The sequence below is a fragment of the Cyprinus carpio genome, chromosome B21 (assembly GCF_018340385.1).
Source record: "Cyprinus carpio isolate SPL01 chromosome B21, ASM1834038v1, whole genome shotgun sequence".
NCBI classification, from domain to species: Eukaryota; Metazoa; Chordata; class Actinopteri; order Cypriniformes; family Cyprinidae; genus Cyprinus; species Cyprinus carpio.
The window spans coordinates 5,830,226-5,855,493 of NC_056617.1; the positions used below are offsets into that span (position 1 = coordinate 5,830,226).

At 35.1% G+C, this 25,268-nt stretch overlaps 1 protein-coding gene across 9 annotated transcripts in view; it reads right to left on the reverse strand.

Annotated features, from left to right (window-relative positions):
- Positions 1 to 25,268, reverse strand: part of LOC109045119 (tyrosine-protein phosphatase non-receptor type 13-like) — a 70,363-nt gene that overhangs the window by 2,579 nt on the left and 42,516 nt on the right. The window contains exons 12-44 of one of the 9 annotated variants that reach the window (XM_042748273.1): positions 25,016 to 25,190; positions 24,332 to 24,482; positions 23,212 to 23,350; positions 22,837 to 22,989; positions 22,293 to 22,475; positions 21,971 to 22,133; positions 20,628 to 20,991; positions 18,652 to 18,758; positions 16,996 to 17,055; positions 15,286 to 15,375; positions 14,743 to 14,850; positions 13,450 to 13,581; positions 12,869 to 13,299; positions 11,627 to 11,770; positions 10,842 to 10,935; positions 9,710 to 9,795; positions 9,459 to 9,612; positions 9,121 to 9,335; positions 8,931 to 9,029; positions 7,586 to 7,941; positions 6,386 to 6,539; positions 6,084 to 6,239; positions 5,337 to 5,508; positions 4,751 to 4,961; positions 4,553 to 4,638; positions 3,555 to 3,616; positions 2,989 to 3,144; positions 2,744 to 2,909; positions 2,264 to 2,350; positions 1,286 to 1,392; positions 1,082 to 1,125; positions 804 to 919; positions 503 to 651 (exon numbers count right to left, since the gene is read on the reverse strand). In XM_042748273.1, coding sequence (XP_042604207.1) covers positions 503 to 651; positions 804 to 919; positions 1,082 to 1,125; positions 1,286 to 1,392; positions 2,264 to 2,350; positions 2,744 to 2,909; positions 2,989 to 3,144; positions 3,555 to 3,616; positions 4,553 to 4,638; positions 4,751 to 4,961; positions 5,337 to 5,508; positions 6,084 to 6,239; positions 6,386 to 6,539; positions 7,586 to 7,941; positions 8,931 to 9,029; positions 9,121 to 9,335; positions 9,459 to 9,612; positions 9,710 to 9,795; positions 10,842 to 10,935; positions 11,627 to 11,770; positions 12,869 to 13,299; positions 13,450 to 13,581; positions 14,743 to 14,850; positions 15,286 to 15,375; positions 16,996 to 17,055; positions 18,652 to 18,758; positions 20,628 to 20,991; positions 21,971 to 22,133; positions 22,293 to 22,475; positions 22,837 to 22,989; positions 23,212 to 23,350; positions 24,332 to 24,482; positions 25,016 to 25,190 — 5,070 coding nt within the window. Of the gene's footprint in view, positions 1 to 502; positions 652 to 803; positions 920 to 1,081; positions 1,126 to 1,285; positions 1,393 to 2,263; positions 2,351 to 2,743; positions 2,910 to 2,988; positions 3,145 to 3,554; positions 3,617 to 4,552; positions 4,639 to 4,750; positions 4,962 to 5,336; positions 5,509 to 6,083; positions 6,240 to 6,385; positions 6,540 to 7,585; positions 7,942 to 8,930; positions 9,030 to 9,120; positions 9,336 to 9,458; positions 9,613 to 9,709; positions 9,796 to 10,841; positions 10,936 to 11,626; positions 11,771 to 12,868; positions 13,300 to 13,449; positions 13,582 to 14,742; positions 14,851 to 15,285; positions 15,376 to 16,995; positions 17,056 to 18,651; positions 18,759 to 20,627; positions 20,992 to 21,970; positions 22,134 to 22,292; positions 22,476 to 22,836; positions 22,990 to 23,211; positions 23,351 to 24,331; positions 24,483 to 25,015; positions 25,194 to 25,268 lie in introns of all 9 variants that reach the window. The other 8 variants (XM_042748274.1, XM_042748272.1, XM_042748279.1 and 5 more) reach the window with 8 other exon arrangements.

The window sequence follows — 25,268 nt, forward strand, 5'->3', positions numbered from 1 at the left end:
TTTGATCAAAAATACAGTAAAAAACTGTGACATTGTGAAATATTATAATAATTTAAAATAACAATTTTCTATTGTAATATTGATTTTAAATGTAATTTATTCCTGTGATGCAAAGCTGAATTTTCAGCATCATTACTCCAGTCTTCAGTCACATGATCCTTCAGAAATCATCCTAATACGCTCATCTGCTGCTCAAGAAACATTTCTTCTTCTCAAAGTTGAAAACAGTTGTTCTGCTTAATATGATGAAGATACTTTTTTCAGAATTCTTTGATGAATAGAAAGTTCAAAAGAACAATTGAAAAAGGGATCTTTTGTAACATTATAAATGTCTTTACTGTCACTTCTGATCAATGTAATGCATCTTTGTTGAAAGAAGTATTAATTAAAAAATAATTTAAAGTAATTTAATTTAATTTAAGGGGGTCTTATAATTTCTTGTGACTGAAGAAAATGTTCTAAGATCAAAGAATAGACTTTATCGATACATGTATAATAGTACCTCAAACTCTTGCAGAGGGACTTTCTGTTCCAGCAGGCCTCTCATCATAAGGACTATAGTGTTGAGGTTAGCGGATGTATAATGACCGTCAGGAACCACTTTAACCAGCGGCAGAGACGTCAACTCTTCCTCAGTGACAATGGGTCCATCTGAAAAACAGAGAGACAAAATAACATGTATAACATTTACTATAAGACAAACCGATTCAATGAATAAGATCTGGGCTTCACAACCCATTCGTAGAAGAAGAAAACGGTCCATTTCTCTACGAGAAACAGAGTGGTTTAAACAGCAGACTGACCTTTAGTAAATTTAGAGTTGATGCTCTCTATCGGCAGCTCATCACTCCCCCATGTGATCTCATCCTCATCCAGCTGACCTGACGATGACTGCAGGGCACTAACAAGAGGGGGAGATCTGTTCAGACAACAAACCTGCTAGATTTAACCCTCGTTGACTTTCATGTTGACAAATAGAAATATGAACTGAATTTTTACTCTAATTTCTAAGTTTAAAATCTAACCTGAACAAAAACATACAAGCTGCAGATGTGAAACTACTTTGAGGAGTTTTCCTCACCTGTCGTCAACATTTTCTTCCTTCCACGCAGCCTTCCGAGACGTCTGAAGACAGAAGAACATAGCATGTAGTTCAGAAAAGCAGATGCACTGTTTCACATGTCAATACAATCACCTCGGAGTCCACTGTTATCAGATCTTAAAAACACTAGTTTGTCTGCTGTAAAACTGCAGATATTCAAAGTTTGATTACAGATGGCTGTACCTCTGGGGAGTCTTCCGGCAGAGACGAGCCGTCACAGTCTGTGTCCTCTGATAGGTCACCACTTCCTTCTGTTCCCTTCCCTTTCTCTAGAGAGCCAGTGTCATAGTCTAGAACACAAACACACGTGGTCATGATCATGTAAATACTCCAGTTTCACATCTGCAGGTGACATTCAGATGAGCCATCTGCCAGAATGTGTCATGTGGGGTTATTATAGGTAACTAAAAAAAACATGGTTACACTTTATTTTACAGTAGGTGTACTTACAGTGAACTTTACCAAGAAGGTACTAGTAGTTTAAGGTAACTTCAGGGGTTAAGGTCAGGTTTAGGGGTAGGTTCAGGGTTAGTACCAAGTTATTGTAACAGATATAATAAGTGTGTATGTGTATATATATATATATATATATATATATATATATATATATATATATATATATATACACACACACACACACACGGAACATAACTATAAAATAAAGTGCTACCAAAAACATTTTCATGAAATAACTTTATTTGAAATTAATTAAACATTAAGTCAAATGACAAAAAAAAAAAAAAAAAACCTAAAATAAAATATACTTTAAAATACAGATATTTACTAAATAAAAAAAATAAAATAAATAGAAACAGAAAAAAACTATACAAATTAAAACAAAATTGATCACACATACATTATTAAAATGAAAATGGAAAATATATACATGCAATATAATATTTTATTAAAATAAAATAAAATACATTAAATGTTTTTATTTTATATTTTATTAACATTGAATAAATGTATTGTGTAAAAAATGTAATGCACCAAAATATAACAATTAAAAAATTAAATAATAAATAATATGTTTAATATTTTGTTAATACATGATAGAACTGAACTAAACTAATTAAATAAAACTAAAAACTAATTTAATAAAAACTATAACAGTATCTCAATGATACAAAAACCAGGCTGGTCATGTGATCTTTACTGTACCTATTGGAGGGAGGGGAGGTGGGTTGCTCTGGCTTTGCTCTGATGGCGTCTGGATTTTTGTCTTCACACCGCTGTCCTCACTCACATCTGAAACAGGTTTTTTGTAAGATTTTTGTAAAATATTACTATTTTTTATGCAATAAAAATACAAAAAATAGTACGCTTTGACAAATTATAACAATTATTTAAAATAAATGTTATGTTTTCTATTTATAATTTAAAGAACTCTATTTTTGTTAAATAAAAATATAAATAATTTAAAAAATAATAATTAAATTAATTATAATACTGAAAATTATTTACATAATTTTTGAATTTAAAATATACATATATTTAGTAGATAAACTTCTTATATCTATTAAAATACTTTTCTAAATTTATATTTTTATATATTATTTTTAAAATGTATATTTATATTTTTTTATTTTTAAAATAAGCAATACGTGAATTAGCATGAGATTGTTGGCATGCAGCCCGTACCATTGTTGCCATTCACACTGTTGGATTTGAGAGGCAGAAAGCCCAGGTACGTGTTGGGCATTTGGTCAGGTGGACGGGAGACGATGAGGTGCACCAAGCCTTTAGCTTTACGGATGGTGGTGACGGCTTTAGAGTGAGACACGCCGATCATCAGATCCTCATTCACCTGCACATAAACGCAACCACAGAATTAGCTTTCATAACTTAACAACATATTGCATTATCCAAAAACACTGGTTGCTGACCTTCAGTAAACGATCGCCAACTTGCAATGTGCCCGCAGTGTCTGCGGTGCCTCCAGGGGTGACAGACTTCACAAAAATACCCCTCTCTCCACCAATCACAGAAAAGCCCAGGCCCCCTGCTGGCGGCTTCTCCAACTGCAGCTTCACAATCTGCTCCTGTAAACACATTAGACCAGAAAAGAGTGAAATAAAGAAGGCAGAATGCGAATGAGATGAGGGAAACTGGTTTTAAGTTGACAGTGAAATACGATTAGCAATTACAATCAATTCAAAGACAGAAGCCTCAACGTGTGCCGTCTGCTGCGGTGTTTCCTAAAAATCGATTTGAATTCCTCTCACCCGTTCCTCTTGTAACTAACAGACTGTCTGTGTGACCTGCCTCGGTTTAAATTTCAGACCCTTTGTGTCCCGTCTCACACGCCACAGAACAGCAGCACCCATACTATAACATCAAGCCTGAGCGCTTTCTGTTTCTGAAGTCGGTGTATTTAGTGAGAAAATATTTAGCCAGAGCAGCACCGATCAATATTAGGTAATAGTTTACCAGAAGTTCTACAGGTCCTTACCTCAGCGGGACAGATACCAGAGAGGGCCTCCAATTCATTAGGATCGTTGCTATGGAGATAACCTATGATACAAAGAGAGAAATGAGGCCACTGTGTGTATATTACTCAGCTTACAGCCAGAAGAGTAACAGCGCTGCTAACCAGAGCATCAGAATGCCATCAAATCACAAGAAATGTAAACAACTGAAACCATTTATTAAAGCAATAAGCACTGGTTCACACCTTACAGAGATTTTACTATAGTTAAGGGGTGACATTAGCTATATAGCTAATATAATGTAATATATAACAACTAGCTTAGCACTTCCTGTTTTAAACTGTAAATGACCAATGAGAATTCAGTATGCAAATATGCAAGCAAGAAAGCCAATCAGAATTCAGCATGCAAATATTATGATGACATCTTCGCTGACGGTTACACTATACCAAGATTACATCAGTGTAAGTCAATAGAAACATTACATTTATAATGTCTTTAACTGCTTCAAATGTATTGCCTTTTATTTTAGTTTTGATATCAGTCTTCACAATTCATCTCGGAATCTGAGCATATTAATTGACTTTTTTTTTTTTAAAGGAAATTATTACTTTTATTCAGCAAAGATGCATTAAATTGATCAAAAGTGACATTAAAATTCTATTTCAACTTTTAAACATTCTATTCAAAGAATCCTAAAAAGTCCTGAACAAAAATCATGGTTTCCACAACTGTTTTCAATTGATGTTGATAAAAAAAACGTTTCTAAACAATGTCTCAAATCTGTATCAAATCATGTGACACTGCAGAGTTACTGGAGTAATGATGCAGAAAATTCAGCTTTGCACTGCAGGAATAAATTACATTTCAAAACATATTCAAATAGAACAGTTATTTTCACAATATTACTGTTTTTACTGCATTTTTAGTAATAAAGAACATTTCTTTTCTTAGTACTTCTGTAATTAATTAATTTTTGATGTGGTGTATGCAGGGGTGTTGTTTGTAATAGTACACTCACCGTTCATACTCTGTGAGACTTTAGGACTGACGTTATTGTTTAGTAATGAAATCTGCTCCTCACCCGGAAAAACAGGCTTCCCATCCCTACGGAAATATGGTTAGATAGTGGCATCCGTCCAGAAGTGTTACACATCACATAAGCATCTTTCCAACACCTGAAAGTAATATGGCTGGATCTCTGAAGTGTGTAACTCACCTGGTGGCTTTGAGACTGAGATTCCTCAGTGACAGCTGCAGGAGTCTGCGGCTCTCGCTCAAGGTCAGATCCTGCGTCGGAGCGCCGTTGATGTAATGTATGATATCCAAGTGTTTCAAGCTGCCTTCCGCAGAGGCTACAGATCCTGGGATGATGTCCTTTACGTACAGCACGCCCAACCCACTGTCACTTCCTCCATCGAGAACAAGCCCTGCAAGAGACGCCCAGAAAACAAACACTTAGCTGTGCTAACCCTAACGCCACCTTCTGTTTTTCTGTCTTTTGCTTTTTTGTCAGCAGGCTGAAACCTGACACCGTTAATCTGGCATGTTGTCTAACCCCATGAGCTCATTTTTCCAGTGAAACGCAGGTGGGCTTTGTTTACTCTGATGGATATCTGTGTTTGTGTGTGACCCGGTAAAGCCCTGTTGACCTCTGACAGTCAGATAATACTAATGCACCACACAAATCTGTCAAATGCTGCAGGATCCACTCGCCCAGCAGGATTCTGGGTATTTCTGAGAATGACCGAAGGCATTGTGTGGTATAGAGGATTGGTTACCATATACACTGATGTTTCCATTACCTAAGGACTCATCGTGGCACTGAAAAGTGATGTCGGGAAGGAGGTGGGCCTCTATTGGTGGTTTGGGAGGTTCAAGGATGCGGCCGACCACGAGGTCCACGACTTTGGGGGCGGCACGCACCAGGTTGACCACCTCAGTGTGATTCATGCCAGACACGTCTGTGTTGTTCACCTATAAACAGAGGTAGATGAGTGAAGATGCATTACAATGTGTAAAATACAAATTGAAGTTTTGTAGCTTTTAGTCTACGTGTTAGTTTTATATGGTAGTGTTTTTATAAAAGCCTACAAAATAAAACCTTAAGAAACATGAGAAAATGGATTGATAAAAGTATTGATAAGTCTCAAATATGTCTAATATAATGCTCTCTAAAATCAAATGGTCCCTCCAATTAATACTACCTGCTATGGTTACTATAGTAAACTTAAACTAAAAACCATTAAAAAAAAAAAAACTCATTATGTGAAATAAAATCAATGTTAACAAATAAAATGGAACAAAAATAAATGTTCTTTAAACTAGAAAACATCAATTTTAAAAGAAAACTGAGATAATCCACATAAAATAGTTTTTTTTTTTTTTTTATTTCTGTTGATGTACTGTTTCCTATGCATGTATTTATGCATGTATAAATAAATAAACAAACAAACAAACAAATAAATAAATATGACTTTCTTTAACTAGCTATATCAAGTTGTCAAATAGCTCTGCAAAGCAACAGGAAAGAGCCATTGGCGATGCTGTACCATTATCATGCGATCCCCTGGATGCAGTCGGCCGTCTCCTTTAGCAGGGTCCTGGATAATGTCATGGATGTAGCAATTGTTGTCGTTCCCTTTGGTGAGAGTGAAACCTAAACTCCCTTTATCAGACTTCACCAGAGAAACCTTCAGCTCCACCTCCTAAAACGACAAACATTCCTGTCTTTATCACAGCAGAGAAGATCTTCAAGACACGCAAGACATTCCACTAGAAATGGTCAAACGAAGATCATTTGGATTAAATAACACACAGAAATCAAGCTTTTGTCAAGCTACCGGTCACTCACAGGGATGAACTCTTCCTCCTGGCCGTGATCTGGCAGACTGAGGTTAACCGGGTTTGGCAGCGGTGGAGGAAGAGGGTCTGGACTGGGGCTCAGGATCCCAATCTCAGGCAGGACAGGGGAGGATGACATACGAACTGCAGAGCTGTCCAAATCACTGGAGGACACAGAAAGGAAATATAATTAATTAACATGTATTCTGTGACATATATTTAGAAAATGTTAGGTGCTCCATCTAAAAGAAGGAAAGAAATATCAATATTTTTTTTTCATAATTGTATTACATTGCATTTTCTAGATTCCTACGTTTCATTTGTTATTGTTTTTATTTTTTCCTGTAATTTAAATTTAAGTATAAATTAAAATATTAAAATTAAAACAATTACAAAATGCTTAATAAGATCAACATCAAAACTAAGAACCCCAAAAAGAAAACTTAAAGAACTAAGAAACATGTTAAAAATGAGTTAAATTAAAAATAAAATGCTTTATGAGATCAGAATTGAAACTGTAAAAAAAATAAATTAAATAAAACCTGAAAAACCAAAATGCTAATTGAAAAATAAAAAGTGAGAAAGAACTGACGTTAAAAAATTAAAAAGAAAATAAGAAAGAAATTTAATTAAGAAAATTAAGTGTTCCATGAGATCGGCCTTGAAACTAAGAAACAAAACATAAAAAAAAAAATGATGTTAAATTAAAGATAAAAGAAAAATAATAAAACGCTTTGAGATCGACATTGAAATGAAACAAAGAAATTAAACTTGGAAATGCTGGAAACTAGCAGTTTTAACAGACTTATAGGTTAATAGAACATATCGACCTGTTTCTGTCATTTTAATATTCTAATTTCTGCTCGCAAAAAAAAATAAGTCAAAGCAAACTTCAGTCAAAAGAAGCCACGTCATTTTTGCTGCAGATCTCTATCACACTGCAAACAAGTGTTTCACTGCTGCTGGCTGTCATGTTGTCTGACACAGTCACATGATACAGACTGAGCAAAACACTCCCAGAGGAGAGAATTAGTGCCGTCACACCTGAACTCTGTAACCTGGGCCCAGTTACATTAAACAACCTAGTCTCCTTATGCAAGAAGTGTTTACTTCTAAAAGACTTGTTTACACTGACAAAGCCAAGTTATTAGAGGATCTTACAAACACATTAACAAAAAATTATCTTATGCTTAAAGAATAAATTTCTGACCTTCTGCTGACATCCGGTCTAGACATGGACTGTCTGGGTGAGTAATAAGCTGATCGTATGGTGTCGTCCATATCGGCCTCGTATGGGAGTCTTCCCATGGAGGTCTGGTAGACACTCCGGTCCCAGGCTTGACTGGCCTGCTCCAGGTTGGCGGGGCTGAAGGCCTCCTCCAGCTCGTCGTTGTCTGTGCTGTCACTGTAACTGTCCCTGCGACTGGGCGACTTCACCATCAGCCTCTCCAGAGCCTCTTCCACAGGACCCACCGCCCGAGGACGCGCCGTCTGAGGCGGGGAGCTCGTCTTGGCATCAGGCTGGGGCTTGGGACAGGGTTCCTTTCGTGGAGAGGGTACGGGAGTCTGTGGAAGGTCAATTTTAGATTTTATTTTAAAGATGTAAAATATCCCAAAACAGGTAGGCTGCTAATTTAAAAACTGAGGTGGACCACTGGAGAGCTACTGAGATAGCAAAAAGTCTTACTAAAATGAAAAAAAAATAAAATAATAATAATTGCATTAAATTTTTAATGAAACGTAAATACTAAAATTAAAATACAACAAAACCCTAACCTTTCATACTAATTAAAAAATAAATAAATAGATTAAAATAATAATACAATATACTGAAACTCCATAAACAAAACAAAACAAAACATCAAAACAAAAGACTCAAAATAAAAGAAAAATACATAAAATAGATCTCTAAACTCAGTACAACTCAAGATAAAAGATAAAACTCAAAACTAAATAAAATACTCAAAATAAAATTAAAATTAAATACAATAACCCTAAATACTAATAAAAATAAATAAAAAACACTAAACAAACAAACAAATAAACTTAAAATAAAGCAAAAGGAAATACACAAAGTAAATTAAGACTCAAAATAAAAGAAAAAAGCTTAATAAACCAATATCAATAATAAACAAAAATGCAATAAATAAATAAATAAATAAATAAAACAATATACTCAAAATAAAATACTTTTTTTTTTGTATAAAATAAAAAATTATGTAATACATAATAATTTAATAAGTAATAAAGTAAATAAAATAAAGTAATAAAGTAATAAAATTTAATAAAAAATAAAACACTCAAAATAAGACTCAAAAAATACAACAAAACCCTAACCCTAAATAAAACAAAACACTCATTAAAATAATGTAAAAAAAAAATGAAATAAATAACTAAATAAAGACCCCAAATAAATTAAACTCACTAAAACGCTCTTTTAAAACTCACTCTTTTGTGGTGGCACTTCTTTTATCATGGAATATGTGTAGCTGTAATTTGCATTTCTTCTTTTCCTGATATACTTGAGTGAAAACCAAGCAGAATATTATGCTTACTTTAATGGCACGGTCCATCTCAGGTAAGACCCCTGGTGCAGGTCTACACAAGTGAAGGGTCACCTCCTGTCCTGTGCCCCTCAGTGCAGAGATCACCTCCTGACAACACACCAAAGAACCAAAGACATTTAATAATGCTATTTGCATATTTAGTTTTTTTTTTAATGTAGTAAATATAGAGTTAACGCACATGTTGTGACAGTCCTTTCAGTGACGTCTGATTGACACGTAGAATGACGTCGCCCACTTCGATACGGCCACTCTCAGCTGCTGGCTGCCCTGGAAACAGCTTCTTGACCCGGACCATGCTGGAACCCACAGGCTCTCCGGGAACGTTCTCCTCACGGCTGAAACTGAAGCCCAGACCGGACGTGTTCTTCAGCAAACCCACCTCAAATGTGTTATCTAGAGGGGGCAAACAAGAAAGAGGACACCGATTTACTCTTCCAAAGTTCAAAAAACAGCCCACATGTTTAATCTGTGGCACATCAAATGTTCATCAACAAGTGTGTCGATTCCATCACACACCTGGAGTAATGAAGTTGTATACTGCTTTCTTGGGAGGTGGTGGTGGCGGCTCCTCTGCGGCTGCGTTCTGAGGTTCAGAAGTGCCTTGTGGAGTCAGAGGGGCATGGATACTGTCTTTTGGGGGCTGACCTTTCTCCATCAACAGATGCACCACCTAGACAATGGGAATTATTTTTAAAAACCACTGTTAGCTTTCGGAGAAGCACAGTCCTCTAGGGGGCGCAGCGCAGCCTGAGACCCAGAGTTCTCACCTGTCCTGTGTCTCTCAGCATCTCTACAGCCTGTTTGTGAGTCGCTCCTTCAAGACTCTTCCCGTTCACAGCCACCACACGATCACCTGAACGACAAAATCAACACAACATAACTGTCATTTTATAATTGGGAATCTGTTGAAGAAAAAACAAAAAAGCAATTTATATATTACACTATATTATATTACTATCCATCCACTATCCCAACTGCTTGTCCTACATAGGGTTGTGAGATATTTATACTGCATTTTGTTTTTAAATAAATTATTAGTGCTGTCAAACGATTAATTGCAAATAATCACATCCAAAATAAAAGTTTTTCTTTGCATAATGTATATGTGTGTACTGTGTATATTTATTATGCATATATAAATACAAACACATGCATGTATATATTTTAGAAAAATATGTTATGTTTATATATAAAATATATTTATATATATTTCTGCATGTATGTGTATTTATATATGGATAAAAAAATAAACAGTACACATTCATACATTATGCAAACAAAAACTTTTATTTCAGGTGTGATTAATCATGATTAATCGTTTGACAGTAGTAATTATATTAACTGACTGTAATAATATATTATTTATATTTATAAAATTATAGTTATTGAATATTATTATTATATTCAAACTGATTGTAATACCCTACATGGGACATTTTATGCATATATTATATTATTAATAAATGTCAAAAGCCAAAAACTTGAAAACTACAATAAAACAAGAATTTAATCTTTATATCATATCATATCATATCATATCATATCATATATCATATCATATCATATCATATTCAAACTGATTGTAATATTAATATCCTTCCATCCTACATGGGACATTTTATGCATATATATTATATTATATTGTTTTGTATTATAATATAATTTCATTACTATTTAAAAAATAAAAAAAGAAAGTATAGATATAAATATAATTATTCATTATTTTTTAATGTATTTATGCATTATGGCATTATTTCTGTAAAATGTAAAAAGAAAATAAAATAAAAATATATTTTTATATAAAAACGGTCTGATTTTTACAATAAAATCTGCATGAATTATATTCAGTACAACAATGGTGTATACTCAAAACTGTACAAATAAATAATTTATTTTTACCTTTCTTTATCCTCCCATCCAGCTCAGCTGCTCCTTTAGGAATGACACCTTTGACGTATATCCCTCCATGCCTCACTGTTGTGTTTGATCCGCCCTGAGACAGACAAACATGTTAACATACCCACAAAGAAAGGCATCATGGGAAATAATGCCTGTGCTCTGTGTTTTGAGTCTATGCGTGTATTAAGAAATCAATTGGACATGCTCATTATATAATTTCTAGATTATGAGTTAACCATTTTCAAACGACGACGATTGAACTAGATTGAACCATCTAATAAAATCAGCAACACCCATCCTTACAATCATAAAGCAAACCACTTGATTTCTTGAGTTGATGATTAATGCATGTCATTGCAGTATTCTGAAATACTGAATTAAAAAAAAACAAAATTAATCATAAAATCACAAGGTCTACATATCACCACATGATCATAAATCTCAAAAAAGATCACTGTAAAAATCACACTGCAGACAAGTGAATGCAAATCCATGCAGGCATTAGTGCTTCTCTGTTATGAACACAATACAACTGTAAATGTGGCATGGGCATGTTTTGGTATTTTGTTCTACCTACTGTGTTTCGGTTTTACCGTTAGTGAAGGAGCCAATTCAAATGCCTGTAAAAATCTGCATGCAAAGAGCCAAATCTACTTTCCCAAAACTGAAGCCAAGCGAGGAGCTTCAGAAAGGAGCGAAGGCTATGGGCACAAAAAAAAAAAAAAAACACACACACACATGCACACAAAAAGTAAGTCAAAGGAGAAAAAAAAGAGAGCGGAAACCTTTCCAAACAGTACCGTGACACTAATGCCCAGACTGCTGTCTATTTTGGACAGCTCAACGTCAAATAGATCTCCAGGCTGGAGGCTATTGACTTCTGGGCTACTAGCATTTAAAGTCTCCGTGACGGTGTTGGGAGAAACCCCCTGTAAACAGAGAAGAGCTGGGTAAATACAAGGCCGTGCACAGCCGTACACATGCAAGGGTCAAGGGGTCAGAGGTTAATGGTGTTGACATGCAAAACTGCATTGCATTTACATTCAGAAATGCAATTGGGCGGAAAGGGAGCAAGGGAGGGTCAGAAGCAGTTAGAATGTTTTCACTGATATTTGACATTTGTGTGACTCTATTGAACCTAAACGCTGATATTAGGTCTAAGAAATGTGGAACTGATACATATAAAATTCAATATGAGATACACCATGTACTAACCAGGAGTTGTTGATCTACACAAACTTTATGGCAATTAATGACAAAAGATTCTGAATTTTCACTGGTCCAACACCATTCCTGTGTTTTTCTATGGAGTTTGGGGTCAGTATGATTATTTTATTACATTTTTTTTGTATGGTTTTAATACTTGTTTTCAGCAAGGGTGCATTAAATGTACCAAAAGTGACTGTAAAAGGCAATTATGAAAAAAAAAAAATTATTTAAAAAATTTCTATTTCAAATAAATGCTGTTCTTTTTTGAGCTTTCTATTCATTAAAGAATGCTGAAAAAAAATGTATCACAGTTTCCACAGAAATATTAAGCAGCACAACTGTTTTCAACATTGACAATAATAATACATGTTTCTTGAGCATCAAATCAGCATATTAGCATGATTTCTGAAGGATCATGTGACATTGATTTCACAAGTCTATGAGACATTTAGAAAGGGAAACTGCTTGGAAAGGTAATAAAACACATCTCCTCATCATTTTCCTTGGCAAGTGGCACTAAACATGTTGAATTAATTGTTTAAAACCTGTCTGATCACACCTGGTTAGACCACAGTGTACATGTAAAATATATTTTAAAATTATACTAAATTATGTTCAGCATCTCATGGCATGTGGGGAACTCCAAGGAGGGATGGAATCAGCAAGGGAGAACTGTCCTATTATTCCAACAAAAAGCAATTTAATATTTTCTGTGAAGATTAAAAAGCACACATCTCAAAGTTCATATCAAACAGATGCTGACTAGAAACTCAAAAGGTGAGAGTCAAAGTTCATATCACTACAGAGACTGATTCTACCTTTTTAGTCTTATGTTTCTCTTGGCTACTTGAGTATGTGTCTTCATCCATGTCCGAATCCCCTCTGTCTGAGTATTCCAGCTCTTTAGGAATGTCTGGCACTTTGGATTTTCTGGTTTTAGGGGGTAAAGCTGGTGGTGTAGCTTCAACAGAGGGGTTACTGTCAGTAGGGATGAACTGCACGGGTGCAGAACCCTCGGTGGGAGCGTTGCGATGGAATCCATTGAGATTTGTTTGCAGGAGGCCGGCACTCTCTGTCCTGGAGTCCTGCGAGCTGACGCTCCCCTGTCGAACGGACTGAGGAGGAGACGTTTTGCTGGAGGCAGCAGGAGGAGGGCTGGGGGAGCGTGTATGATCTTCAGAGGAAGAGTCGACGTCTACTTCCTGATTTTGTGTGGCTGATTTATAGTGATGGATTCCTGAAGGAGAGTCTAAGAGAGGCAAAAACAGGCTTATTTATAGTATAGACATCTAGATAACACATTTCTCCAGAAAAGTCTATTCTGGTAAAATAGCACTGCATTGTGTATATAGTTCTTCCAAAACGGCCACATGCAAAGTAAATATATTATTTCCATTACCCGGAAACAGTCTCTCTTTAGGTTGAGAGACCACCAGTGTGACATCATCAGGGGTGTTCTGCAGAATCTCCACCACAGTGTCATGTGATAGGGTCTCCAGACTGACATCATTCACACTCAACAGCCTGTCACCTCAGGAAATGCAAAAATCTGGAATTAGTAACTTTATACTGAACAATCTAAAATACTTGAAGCGTCCTACAACATATTATAATTTAACTACACCCCCCCCCCCCCCCCAAAAAAAAAAAAAAAAACAATTACTTAGTTACAAAGGTAACATAAATCCTTTTTATTTAGTTTAACTTGATGTACTAAAATATAACTAATAATAAAAATTTATAAATTATATTAACGTGTAAAAAAAAAAAAAAAAACTAATGATAAAAAAAATCACTAAAATAAAAAAAAAAAACCATCAAATTAAACAAACTAAATTGTTTTAAAATATAAATTATTACAAATCTTAATAAAAAGATAAATAATAGTATCACAATTATATCAACACTGTTCTGGAATTATTCAAAGTGTTCTTGAATCATTCAGCAAGTTTTGGAATCATTTCAATTACTCTGAATGAGTCCAGAATGCTCCACAATTCAAGATTTGTTTCAAAATGCTCTAGAATCTGTGCCGTTTAAAGAGTTCTAAATGCCGTTAAAATTATAATAATCATTCAAAAGTTCTGTAATCATTCAAAGAGTCCCGGAACCAGTTTAAAGTGTTCTTAGAATTTTTGGATCTTTCTGGAATTGTTCAAAAGTTTATGGGAAATCCTTAAATTAAATTTTTACGCATTCTAAAATAATTTTAAATGATTCCACAGATATTTAAAGTATTACAAACAATAGTTACTGAGAGGGAAAACATATTTTAGCTTGATTTTTTTTTTTTTTAATTTAGCAAGTTTATGTATATATTTCTATGAATTCTGTGAACATCTCCACTAAAACTGACAATGCTTTCTAGTGTTGTCACGGTACCAAAATTTCAGTGTTTTGTTAGTTTGGTGTGTTTCCTCCTTTTGAGGTCGCCTCATCTCAATGCTTTGAAGAGGGCGCATCTGTGCACCTTTTGGATAGCGCATCAAGAACCGGGTTGACCGGGTACTTGGTACCACCGGTACTTAAAAAAAAAAACTGGTACCGTAACATTTTCCGTTTTTTAAGTACTGACTTGGTACCAAAGTAGCGGTTCTTTTGACAACACTAATGCTTTCAATCTCAAAATTCAAACAACTACATAAAAATCAAGAAGCAAGGGTGAAAGCACCACTCCTCTTCACTTTCACACCTGGTTTCAGGCAGCCGTTGATATCTGCTGGTCCACCTGGTGTGATGGAGCTGATGATGGTGCCCAGGTCCTGACGGCCAGAATTCTCTCCGCCTACGACCTGAAAGCCTGAGCGCAACACAAACCACACACTTCACTCTACTGTATCTTGCTAAAAAAAAAAAAGGCAAATGTCCAAAGATTCAACGATGTTATACTGAAACATGTCATTTGTGCATGTACTAAATGTATTTCTTTTATCAATGATAGACATCCTCTTATTCAGACTGAATCCTGATAAGATGTGTCAGTGCAGGTCACCGTCTGAGGCGGATGTAAAACAGCACATTCTCTCTCCTGGAGTGGGATTCATTAATCACAGTGTGCGAGCAGTGAGGACTGCCAGACCTCTGCACTTTATCACACTATGCTTTATTCCTGCCAGATTCGTGTGTGTGTGTGTGACCGATAATCCGGCCGTTTAACATTATTTCTGGGTCAGTAGAGTTCCATTCTGACTGGAGATGTGAACCCGTCTCTGAAGCAGAGGGTCTTGTTACTCACCCAGCCCGTACTTGACGTCTTTCTTCAGATTTACGGTCTGTATCTCTCGCTCTGGGGAGGGTAAGGCATGTACTTTCTTCTTCAAGGAGTCTGTGGGTGGGAAATACCAAAGGGAAAGCGGTCTGTGTTTTAAAACAGAGTGTTCATTCATACAAACACACTTTGAGAACTTTCAGAAGGTTAATCCATCACAAACAAACACAATGAAAAATTTTAAATCCTATTTACAAATTAATATTTTCAAACAAAATGAACAAAATAAAACAAAACAAGCATCGCAAAGTTGAAAAAAATACATTCAATAAATAAAAGCGCCGCACAATGAGCACCGCAATTATCTTTCATTCAATTTTAAAGGGGTCAAGTAGTAAGTAATTTTAGTAATACATTTAATTTAATTTAAATAAATAAACAAAGAATATTTAATAAATAAATAAGTAGCTTTATAAATAAATAAGTAGCTATAATAAATAAATAAATAAATAGCTTTAATAAATAAAAAAGTAGCTTTAATAAACAAACAAAGTAGATTTAATAAATAAGTAGCTTTGATAAATAACTAGCTATAATAAATAAATAAATAGTGTTAATAAAAAAGTAGCTTTAACAAACAAATAAATAAAGTAGATTTAATAATAAATAAATAAATAAAGTGGCTTAGATGGATGGATGAAAAACTATAATAAAATGTTTATTTTTTATCAATTTGTTTAAAAAATGCTTTTTAATTTGTTTCAGTGAACTAGAATCTTAGTTGACTAACTTTTTTACTACTATTTTTACTACTATTTACTTACTACTGTTATTATTATCTGACCCTTTATATACATTTAGTACAGAACACAAATGTAGTTTTTTTTTTTATTTAAAAATGAATAATTATACAAAACTTACAAAATAAATATGTATACTTGAAAAATGTTGCATTCTGAATTGATCAAATACAGAATAGTTCGGAAATATTGTATACATCTGTGATGTAACAAGTTGAAGAACTGGGAAGAGCTAGTGAAAGCAGGCTAGCGCTTGCTCTGTGTATTTATATTGGCATTAAACAAATCAAACACATGCACAGCTCTCCATAAGCTGGGCTAATCTTTCATAACTAGTGTCTTGGTGCTAAGGGACGGCATTATGTTTGGCCCAGCTCTGATGTACTGTACTAACAGCCATGGCCAGCAGCTCATTCTCGAGGATGAGGGAGATTAGCCCACAACACAGCCGTATATCAGAGCTGAAAAAAAAAAAAAAAAAAAAAAAAAATCACACAGCTTAGCGAAGCAGAATGCGTCTGAGGCAGAGACAGACGCCAATGAAACTTGAGCCAAGTGTCCGTGCGAGAGAGCAGTGCTTTTGAAAAGATGTTCTCCATGCCATGTAAAACACCAGAGAAGACATAGCAATCCGGAGCATGTTGGATTTGGCAAGTTCTCGTAAGACTTTGGGTTCCTGAGCTCTGATTAAGCGGAGGTCAGTGTCACTGCGAGGTAAACTACTGTTGTTGACATTAAAAACAGGCCTGTTTTGCTTCACGTAAAGTTCACTGCAATTTTAGCATATGTTTGTGTTTTAGGGCCAGACCAGGACATGACATTTCCTACCAGCATTTAGGACTTGCTAAATTTGAGCATTGAAAAGAAACAGATGACAGGCAGTAAAGCAGACAGAGCTGTGCTGTGCTACACAAAGCTAAATGATTATACAGCATACCACTGTTTCCTATGGAGGAGGCAGGAGTAGAGGGCACTCCAGAGCTGTGCATGCTCACACCTGGAGATCAGAAAAAAACAAATCAAGTCACTAGACAGACGCACCTACATCAAAAATGTAATGTATGTCTAAAAGGGGAAATTAAGTCTGATACGATTCCTTTATTGTGTCATTTTCAAAACCAATTAATAATGTTAATGCATAATGCATATTTTTTATTTTTTAAAATACATTAATGCATTCCAAATCTTAGTCAATTTATTTCATTTGCTTTTTATATTTTATCAAATTGATAGCTTGACTCTGATTGGATAATTAAAATATTATTAAATATTATTCGTAAATATTATTCAACAACTTGAAACATGCTTTTTATTTATAATTATATATTAATACAGTATTAATAAAGATATTTAAAAAAGAAATATTAAATTGATTTTAATTTGACTGCTGAAAATTAACAGTCGAGTCAATAATAATGTTAAAAAGGCATTTTGTTTAAAATAAATATAGAATAATATAACTAGAATAAATAAAAAATATCATTAATGATTCCTGCTGCTGAAAATTCAGCTTTGCATCACAGGAATAAAATGAAAAAAAAGTTACTTAAAATTGAAGTAATATTTCACAATATTAATGTTTTCACTGTAATTTTGTTCAAACAATCCAGCTTTAGTGAGTACAAGATATTTATTTCAAATACTTTTTAAAAATATAAGCAACACTTAATTTTAACACTAAATTTTCCAATGGTGCTGTAGTTACAATCAAGGTTTTATCATTTAACTATTATTACTATTAACAAACTCAAGTATTTATTGAAGACTGATGTCTTATTTTGTAATTTTAAAGCAACAATAATGATTTCATCATGGTTAAAGATAACACAAAACAGTGTTTTCATTTTACATAATGTATTTCCAAGTGAATTTCCACTAGGAATTGACTGAACCATGGTGTTACCTTCCAAAATGAAGAGATTGAAAAGTAAAAGAATTTTGTATGTCACCCGAAAAGAAAAAAATATATATATTTCTTTGGATTTCTGTGCACCAAAAGACTGTGCACAATAAAGCAAGCATGAAGGAAATAAACAGGGTCAATTTAACCCCAAAACAATTCTTTAGCATGGTAAAATCACTGTGACACACAGCCTGTCAGTATAATATCAACCACATCCACTGAAAACCAGCATCAGCTAAACACTGGCAGTGGCTTTTAAACTGTATAAAGGCTTGTATTATTCTCTGACATATAGAAATGTAGTGATGCATGTACAAGCGCATAAATTCAGACTGTAATCGCTTTATGGCATCTCTCTACATGCGGAGGAAGATGTTGAGAGGATTTGGGCTGCTGCTCTCTCTGATCTGACAGCGGCTGATGGGATGAAATGGAGAGCTAAAATGAACAGATCAGTGAGGGAACAGAGGGAGAGTGCTGTTCAAAAGATAAAACGAAAGAGGCAGACAGCGGCTGAGACGCACAGACAGAGTGCGCCCACTATCCTGACAGACTATCAGAAGAGAGAGACTACAAAGTAAGGAAGTTAGCAAACGTTCAAAAGCAAAAAAGACACGTTCTTCGAGGGTGATGAGCCATGTGCGAGTGGAGATGAGAAAGAAACAGCTGCTCGGTTCTCGTTGTCCTCACCTATGACATACGCCTGAGCCGTGTCCTCACAGGAGGAAGAGTCGGACTCTTTCTTCAAGCTTTTAGGGCTCCAGCGGGGAATGTCATCGACCGTGCTGCCGAACACACTGATGATGCAGGGGAAAAAGAAAATGATCATGAAAATCAGCACATAAGGAAATCACTTCCAGCGGCAGAGCGGAATAAACGCAGTTAGTTTCATTTTCTGATCAATCCATAATATTGCTGTGTAAGTGAGGAACTCTGCAACACTGCATATTTAGAAGCCGAAATTATATACTCAATTCATAAAAACGTAATTGATTATAATCTGCTAAATCAAGACTTCACCCACTGAGCATGCATTACATCATGGAGTCTAAAACATTGCAATTATCTTCACAGGAACACAAAAATGTTTGCAAACATCTGCAAACACAGTTTTAAGTCTGTCACTCTCACATGCACAGCAGCTGTCTGTCTCCCATGAGAGCCGATTAATGCTGTTGGCCCCAGGCAGCTCAGAGCCAAGCGACAGAGAAATGCAGAACAGGAGAGTGCGACAGGCATAAAGACGTTAGAACACAAAGTGCAGATGAGCATGAAAGTCAGATGGGTATAAAAAAACTAAAAGTAGGAGAGAGAGACGAGTATAAAGATGTAAGACAGTAGACTCGATGCCACTGTTTTAAAGAAATAAGCCAAACTACAGCAGAAGAGGAGAGTGAGACAGGTGTAAAGACCTTATCAGATAAACTACAGGAGTGAGAGAAGTGTAAAGAAACTGCAAGACACACTACAACCAAGCAGGAGAAAAAGACGGGTGTAAAGATATGATAAGACTAATCACTGCAGGAGAGTGATATAAGTGTGAAGATACTGTACAAATCATCTGCTGAGCAGCAGACTGAGATACTTATAAGACAAAACATGGCAGAGCTAGAGAGACAAAAAAAAAGAATCACTCCGAGCAGGAGAGTGAGACAGATATAAAGACACTAAAAGAAACTGAAAATGGAGATTAAGACAAGTAGAAAGAAATAAGACAAACTGTGTGGATCAGGAGAGTGAGACTGGGACAAATATGTCATAAACTACAGCAGAAAAGGATAGTGAGACGAGTGTAAAGACATTGTAAAAAGTGTAAAAATGAGTGTAAAGATTTACAAGCAGCCAAGCAGAATGAGCTATTCTCTATTTGGGAATACGAAACAAATTATACAAGGTTAGTAGAGTGAGACAGCTGTAAAAATATTGTAAAATAGCAGAGCAAGAGAACAAGACGAGTACATAAAAAAAGAGATCAGGAGATTGAGACCATTTTAAAGAAATGAAATGCCATGTCAGAGCTAGAGTGAGACGGGTGTAAAGAAACTGTAAAAAAATAAAATAAAAAAAACCCCTCTGAGCAGGAGAGTGAGAGTACAAAGAAAATAGAAATTAACACAAGCATAAAGAAATAAGACAAACTGTATGGATCAGGAGAGTGAGACGGGGACAAAGACGCTGTTAAACTACAACAGAAAAGGATAGTGACACGGGTGTAAAGACATTGTAAAATTAGTGTAAACAGTGTAAAGATTTACAAAAAGACAAACTGCATCCAAGCAGAATGAGTTCTTCTCTAATTAAGAAAATAAAACCAATTATACAAGGTTAGGAGAGTGAGACAGCTGTAAAGACATTATTTACACAACAAACTACAGAAGGAGGAGAAGATGCAAAAAATATTCTAAAAGAGAAGAGCAAGGGAACCATGTCAGAGTTAGAGAGTGAGACTGGTGTAAACATTTTGTAAAATGAAACAAAAAAAATATAAATAAATTACTCAGAGCAGATGGTTGGTACAAAGATAGGAAAGTGAGACGGATGTAATGACCGTATAAGACTAAATAAAGGTGAGAGATGAGATGCGAAAGTAAAAACCACAAGACAACCAGTGAATAACACAAGAATGTCATGTGTTTTATAAATAAATGTTTGCACACGTCTCTCACCCTTCCTGCTGTCTGGCAACAGCGATGGAGTCCGTGTCGGAGCTTGCACGTTGGTGTGTTGATGCAAGCACTTGTGAATGTGTCATGCTGCTCTGTGATTGGCTACTGAAAGGCACCATCCTGTGCTCTGGCGACTCAGGCAGCTGACCCAAGTTATGATGGGATCGACTCTTCATCCTGGGGTTGGAGCTGCTGCTGAACCCTGGATAGGGCGGTTCGGGAGGAACAGAGATCCGACTCGCACTCTTGCTGAGGGAAATCTCAGAGTAGGACATCCTCTTGTAGAGTTCTGGGTCAGAGCTGGGGGACAGACTAACTGCACCCATCCCATCAGAGTACTGCAGACTGCTCAGAGGAGAGTTCTCTGCAGGGAAAAAGGACATGGCATGAAAAGAGCAACACTTAAAACCCAGAACTTCAGTTTACATGGCATTTGTTGCTTTTACACAACAAAGAAAGCTCTACATCCCGGCTTATGTTGACCCTAGAGTGCTTTTTCAAACCTGAAACTTTCAGTTTAATGCCAATTCTTCAAGAGCAGACTGAGAATGGGCCATTTGGAACACTTCCCAATTTTCTCAAAGCCTCTTATTTCAAATTAGAAAAAACTAGGAGTTTAACTCTTATATTCTGCCTGAAACTAAAAGTTGTTTTCTCTTTGATGCAAATATTTTTGAATTATGGAAATTAAACAACAGAAGTCCTCAAGTGGTCTTACCACTTGGAAAATTTGAAAACAGAATTTGATTAGTTTAAAATTATAAAATGTTTATTCTAAGTAAATTCATTAAATGCTGCTTAAAAAGTTTGAGTTCGGTAAGTGTTTTTACTGTTTTATTTGAACAAAAATGCAGCAAAACAACAGTATTGTGAAATAATACTACAATTTACAACAGTGTTGTATTTAAAAAAAAAAAAAAAAAAAAAAAAAAATATATATATATATATATATATATATATATATATATATATATATATATATATATATATATATATTTGCTGCACAAGAAACATTGATTATTATTATGTTGATTTTTGTGGAAACTGTTATTTATGATTCTTCTTCTTCATTATAAATGTCTTTATTGTAATTTTTAAACACTTTTGATCATAACGCATCCTTTATGAATAAAAGTATTGATTTTTTTAAAAAGATTCCGAACTAAAGGTGGCAAATAAAAATAAAGAAATCATAAAAAAAAAACAATCTGAATCTATATTTAAAATATTTATTGCGTTTTTGTGTTTTTTTTTTTTTTTTTGCATTCATTAAGTGTAAAACCTAAAAATCAACGTTTAATTTCTCAGTCACCATTTTGTTTGCTCTTTTTTTTTTTTCTTACCCAGGTCCTGCAGTTCTTGGCTGTTCTGTCTGGCTTTCATGTGCAGGTGGAACTTGTACTGGGCCGAGCACAGGTGCAGCAGATACTGGCAGGTCTTCTGACTATCTGTCTGAAACAGATGTTTGATCCCGTCCGAAGTGTTCTGCAAGCAAATCTTCTTTTTCTACCATACAGAAACACAAAGACATAAGGAGTGTTGCTGACACTCCAAATGATTCCATCTGGAAACAGCCTGATGCTGAACTTCTTTGGTTTTCTGGGAAACTCCAGCACAGCCGTGTGATTTCCACTAAATGTAAACATGCAAATTTAAACATCTTACCGTGAAAGAGATCTTCTTGGTATCCCTCCAGGGGAACCTTAGCACAGGGGTTCGATTTCCATTCAGGACCTCAAAGATGAGGACACCTTTCGAGTAAATGCCCAGCATGATGCCAGTCAGGGATCTCTTCTCTGGAAGCACACGATGGAAGTGAACTCCATATTCCGGCAGTCTCTGGCACACCTTTACATAACAGAGAAATGACGAGACAGATCTAATCACATGCAGTCTACAACAACAACTATTAGGAAAGGAAATTGAACTGAATCAAAATAATTAAAGTCTATTTATTCACAATTATTGAGTGCACTTATCTAGATAAAAAAAAAAGAAACAATTGATGTATGTGAATGTGTACAACCAAGTTCCAAGAACAACTTTTGGTCTTGCGACTACACTAATCTGATTCAAAAAGCTGTAATCAAGAGTATCTGAGAGAAAACAGACTGCAGTAATCTACGTTTATTCAAGCCAATTATGAAAGTTTGGCAAATCGGGAAGCTCTGCCTTGAATCACACTTGATTGATGCGTTTCATTCCTGACCTTGAGGAACTCAAGTTCGGCCTCCTGCTCTGAAGCGTTGTAGTATGAGCTGTGGAGTTTGGGTAACTCTTCTTTAATGGTGCTCTGATCGAACTTATCCAGAACTGAAGCAGGCAGGTAGTGCTCCGTTCGGAAATATGTCTTTCCGTGAAGCTGATGGAACAAAGAGGAACATGACTGAGATAAGATGATGCTCAGATGCTCAAAATAAACTTTAGATGTAGAACCTAAGATTCCTTTTTCACAAAAATCTTTGTATTTTAGATGCAATGCACTTTGGGTAGAAAAATAAAATTAAATAAAATAAAATAAAATAAAATAAAATAAAATAAAATAAAATAAAATATTCCTCTATTTTTCCGATGTAGTTTGTACCTCAGTCTGATAGTCCCCAAACTCTGCCTGCAGTGCCAGAGATGCCAAGATCATGGCATTTTCCAGGTCACAGCGTACCCGCTCCTCTAATATATCCTTCCGCAGCTGCAAGTAGTACTGGTGTTTGGTCATTGTGTGTCTATATAAAACAATGTAAATTAATTATTTGGGGTTAACTGAATAATACATACATGTACATACATTTTTATATATATATATATATATATATATATATATATATATATATATATATATATATATATATATATATATGCTAATATAAATAAGTGTTCAGAAGTATGGAAGATTTTTTATTTTTATTTTTTCAGCAAGTACACATTAAACTGATTAAATGTAACATTTTAGAATTTTAAATGGTTACATTTTCACAATCTTTCAAATAAATTCAGTTTTTTTAACTTTCTATTAATCTAAGAATTTTTTTTTTTTTTTACAGTTTCCACAGCTATATTAAGTAGCGCTGAGAAAAGTAGCAAACTGTTTTCAACATAGATAATAATAACTGTGTCTTGGAATAAATTACATTTTAAAATACATTAAACTAGTAAACGTTTTTAATTGTAACATTTCACAATATTACTGTTTTGCTATGTTTTGATCAAATAAATCTAGCCTTGGTGAGCATATGACACTCTTTCAAAAACATTTAAAAATCTTACAGACCCCAAACTTTTGAACAATAGTGTGTATATATGCTTCTACAGATTTATTCATATCACTCCACTTTATGTGCATGAAATACACTACTGTTTTGAATACAAAACAGTAAATCAACCCTAACACTGAACACCAGTGCATGTCTGGGCATGCGTGAGCAAACACTGCAAACAAAGTCTAAAATCGAAATCAAAGTCATGTCACTTGGCAGCCATCTTTGAAACGCCTCTCAGGCATGCAAGTGCAGCTCCCATCTCTTTGAATGGGAAAACACTAAATTCTCAAAAACTGTTCACTAAGCTTACGATTAAATTTCATATTTGAAATCCCAAATGGAATCTGACAACAACTGTGTCATAAATGGTGCTTCTTTTGCTCAAATAGCATTATAAAAAGCTTATTTCTCAGGCTAGACCAGCCAGTTTCTATATGCATCTCTTACTGTATCAGACTGACATCATCCTGAAAGAACTTGATACGCAGGAACAGATTAAAATTGACATCCATCTTCTTTTTCCTCGGGTCATCCTTCCAACCTTCAGGCGCCACCTTTGAAAGTTTGACATCAGGTTCAACGAAGAAGAACTCGTCATCTAAAGAAAAAAAAAAAAAGAGGAAAGAGAAAAAAAGATAAACAGATTATGCTAAAAGAGTTCAATGCAGCATAACAAACTAAAGCAGCCTTTGGTTTGGGAGGCATGAGTCAGAGGACTTAATGAACCATCTGTGGACACAAATCACCCGTGTCCATTAGAGCCGTAACTAGAGGAGTCACGCAGGGGCAGCGCGTCAGGAAGAGAACAACAGAGTTATTTATTCTGTTGTATTTACACACTTCATTATCAAATTGCTCCGTTTACCTGAGCAGGTACCCATAACATAAACTGCAATAAATCATACTGTTGACATTTCAAAGAAATTCTTCTTAAATACCATTCCAAAGAGGACATTAACATGAAGGAGTAATAAAATATTAATAAATTCTGCATGCATAGACTTATTTACTTTAGTTATACATATTTACTTTAGTTTTTTGTATCACACAGAAAGGTATACAAAATACTAATGGGGGCAGAAACGTAGGGAGTGGATTTTCAGCAGTTTTAAAGGAAGATGGGTTATGCACCTTTAAGGTAGGCGAGACTGAAGAGATGGTGCTCGACCAGTCCAATGTGAGCTACGGCCATGTCCAAAACATCCTTACAGACCGCCTTCACATCGCAACACAGCTCCAACTTCTGCCCGTTCAGTAAGACAACCCCCACCTTCCTCTGACTCTCCTCCACCTTCCCACGCTTGTTCTGCTGAAACACATGCAAAAGCGATAAATGCATACAGTATGTATAAACAATTACGTAGCAAGCAGATTAGCCGTCTTA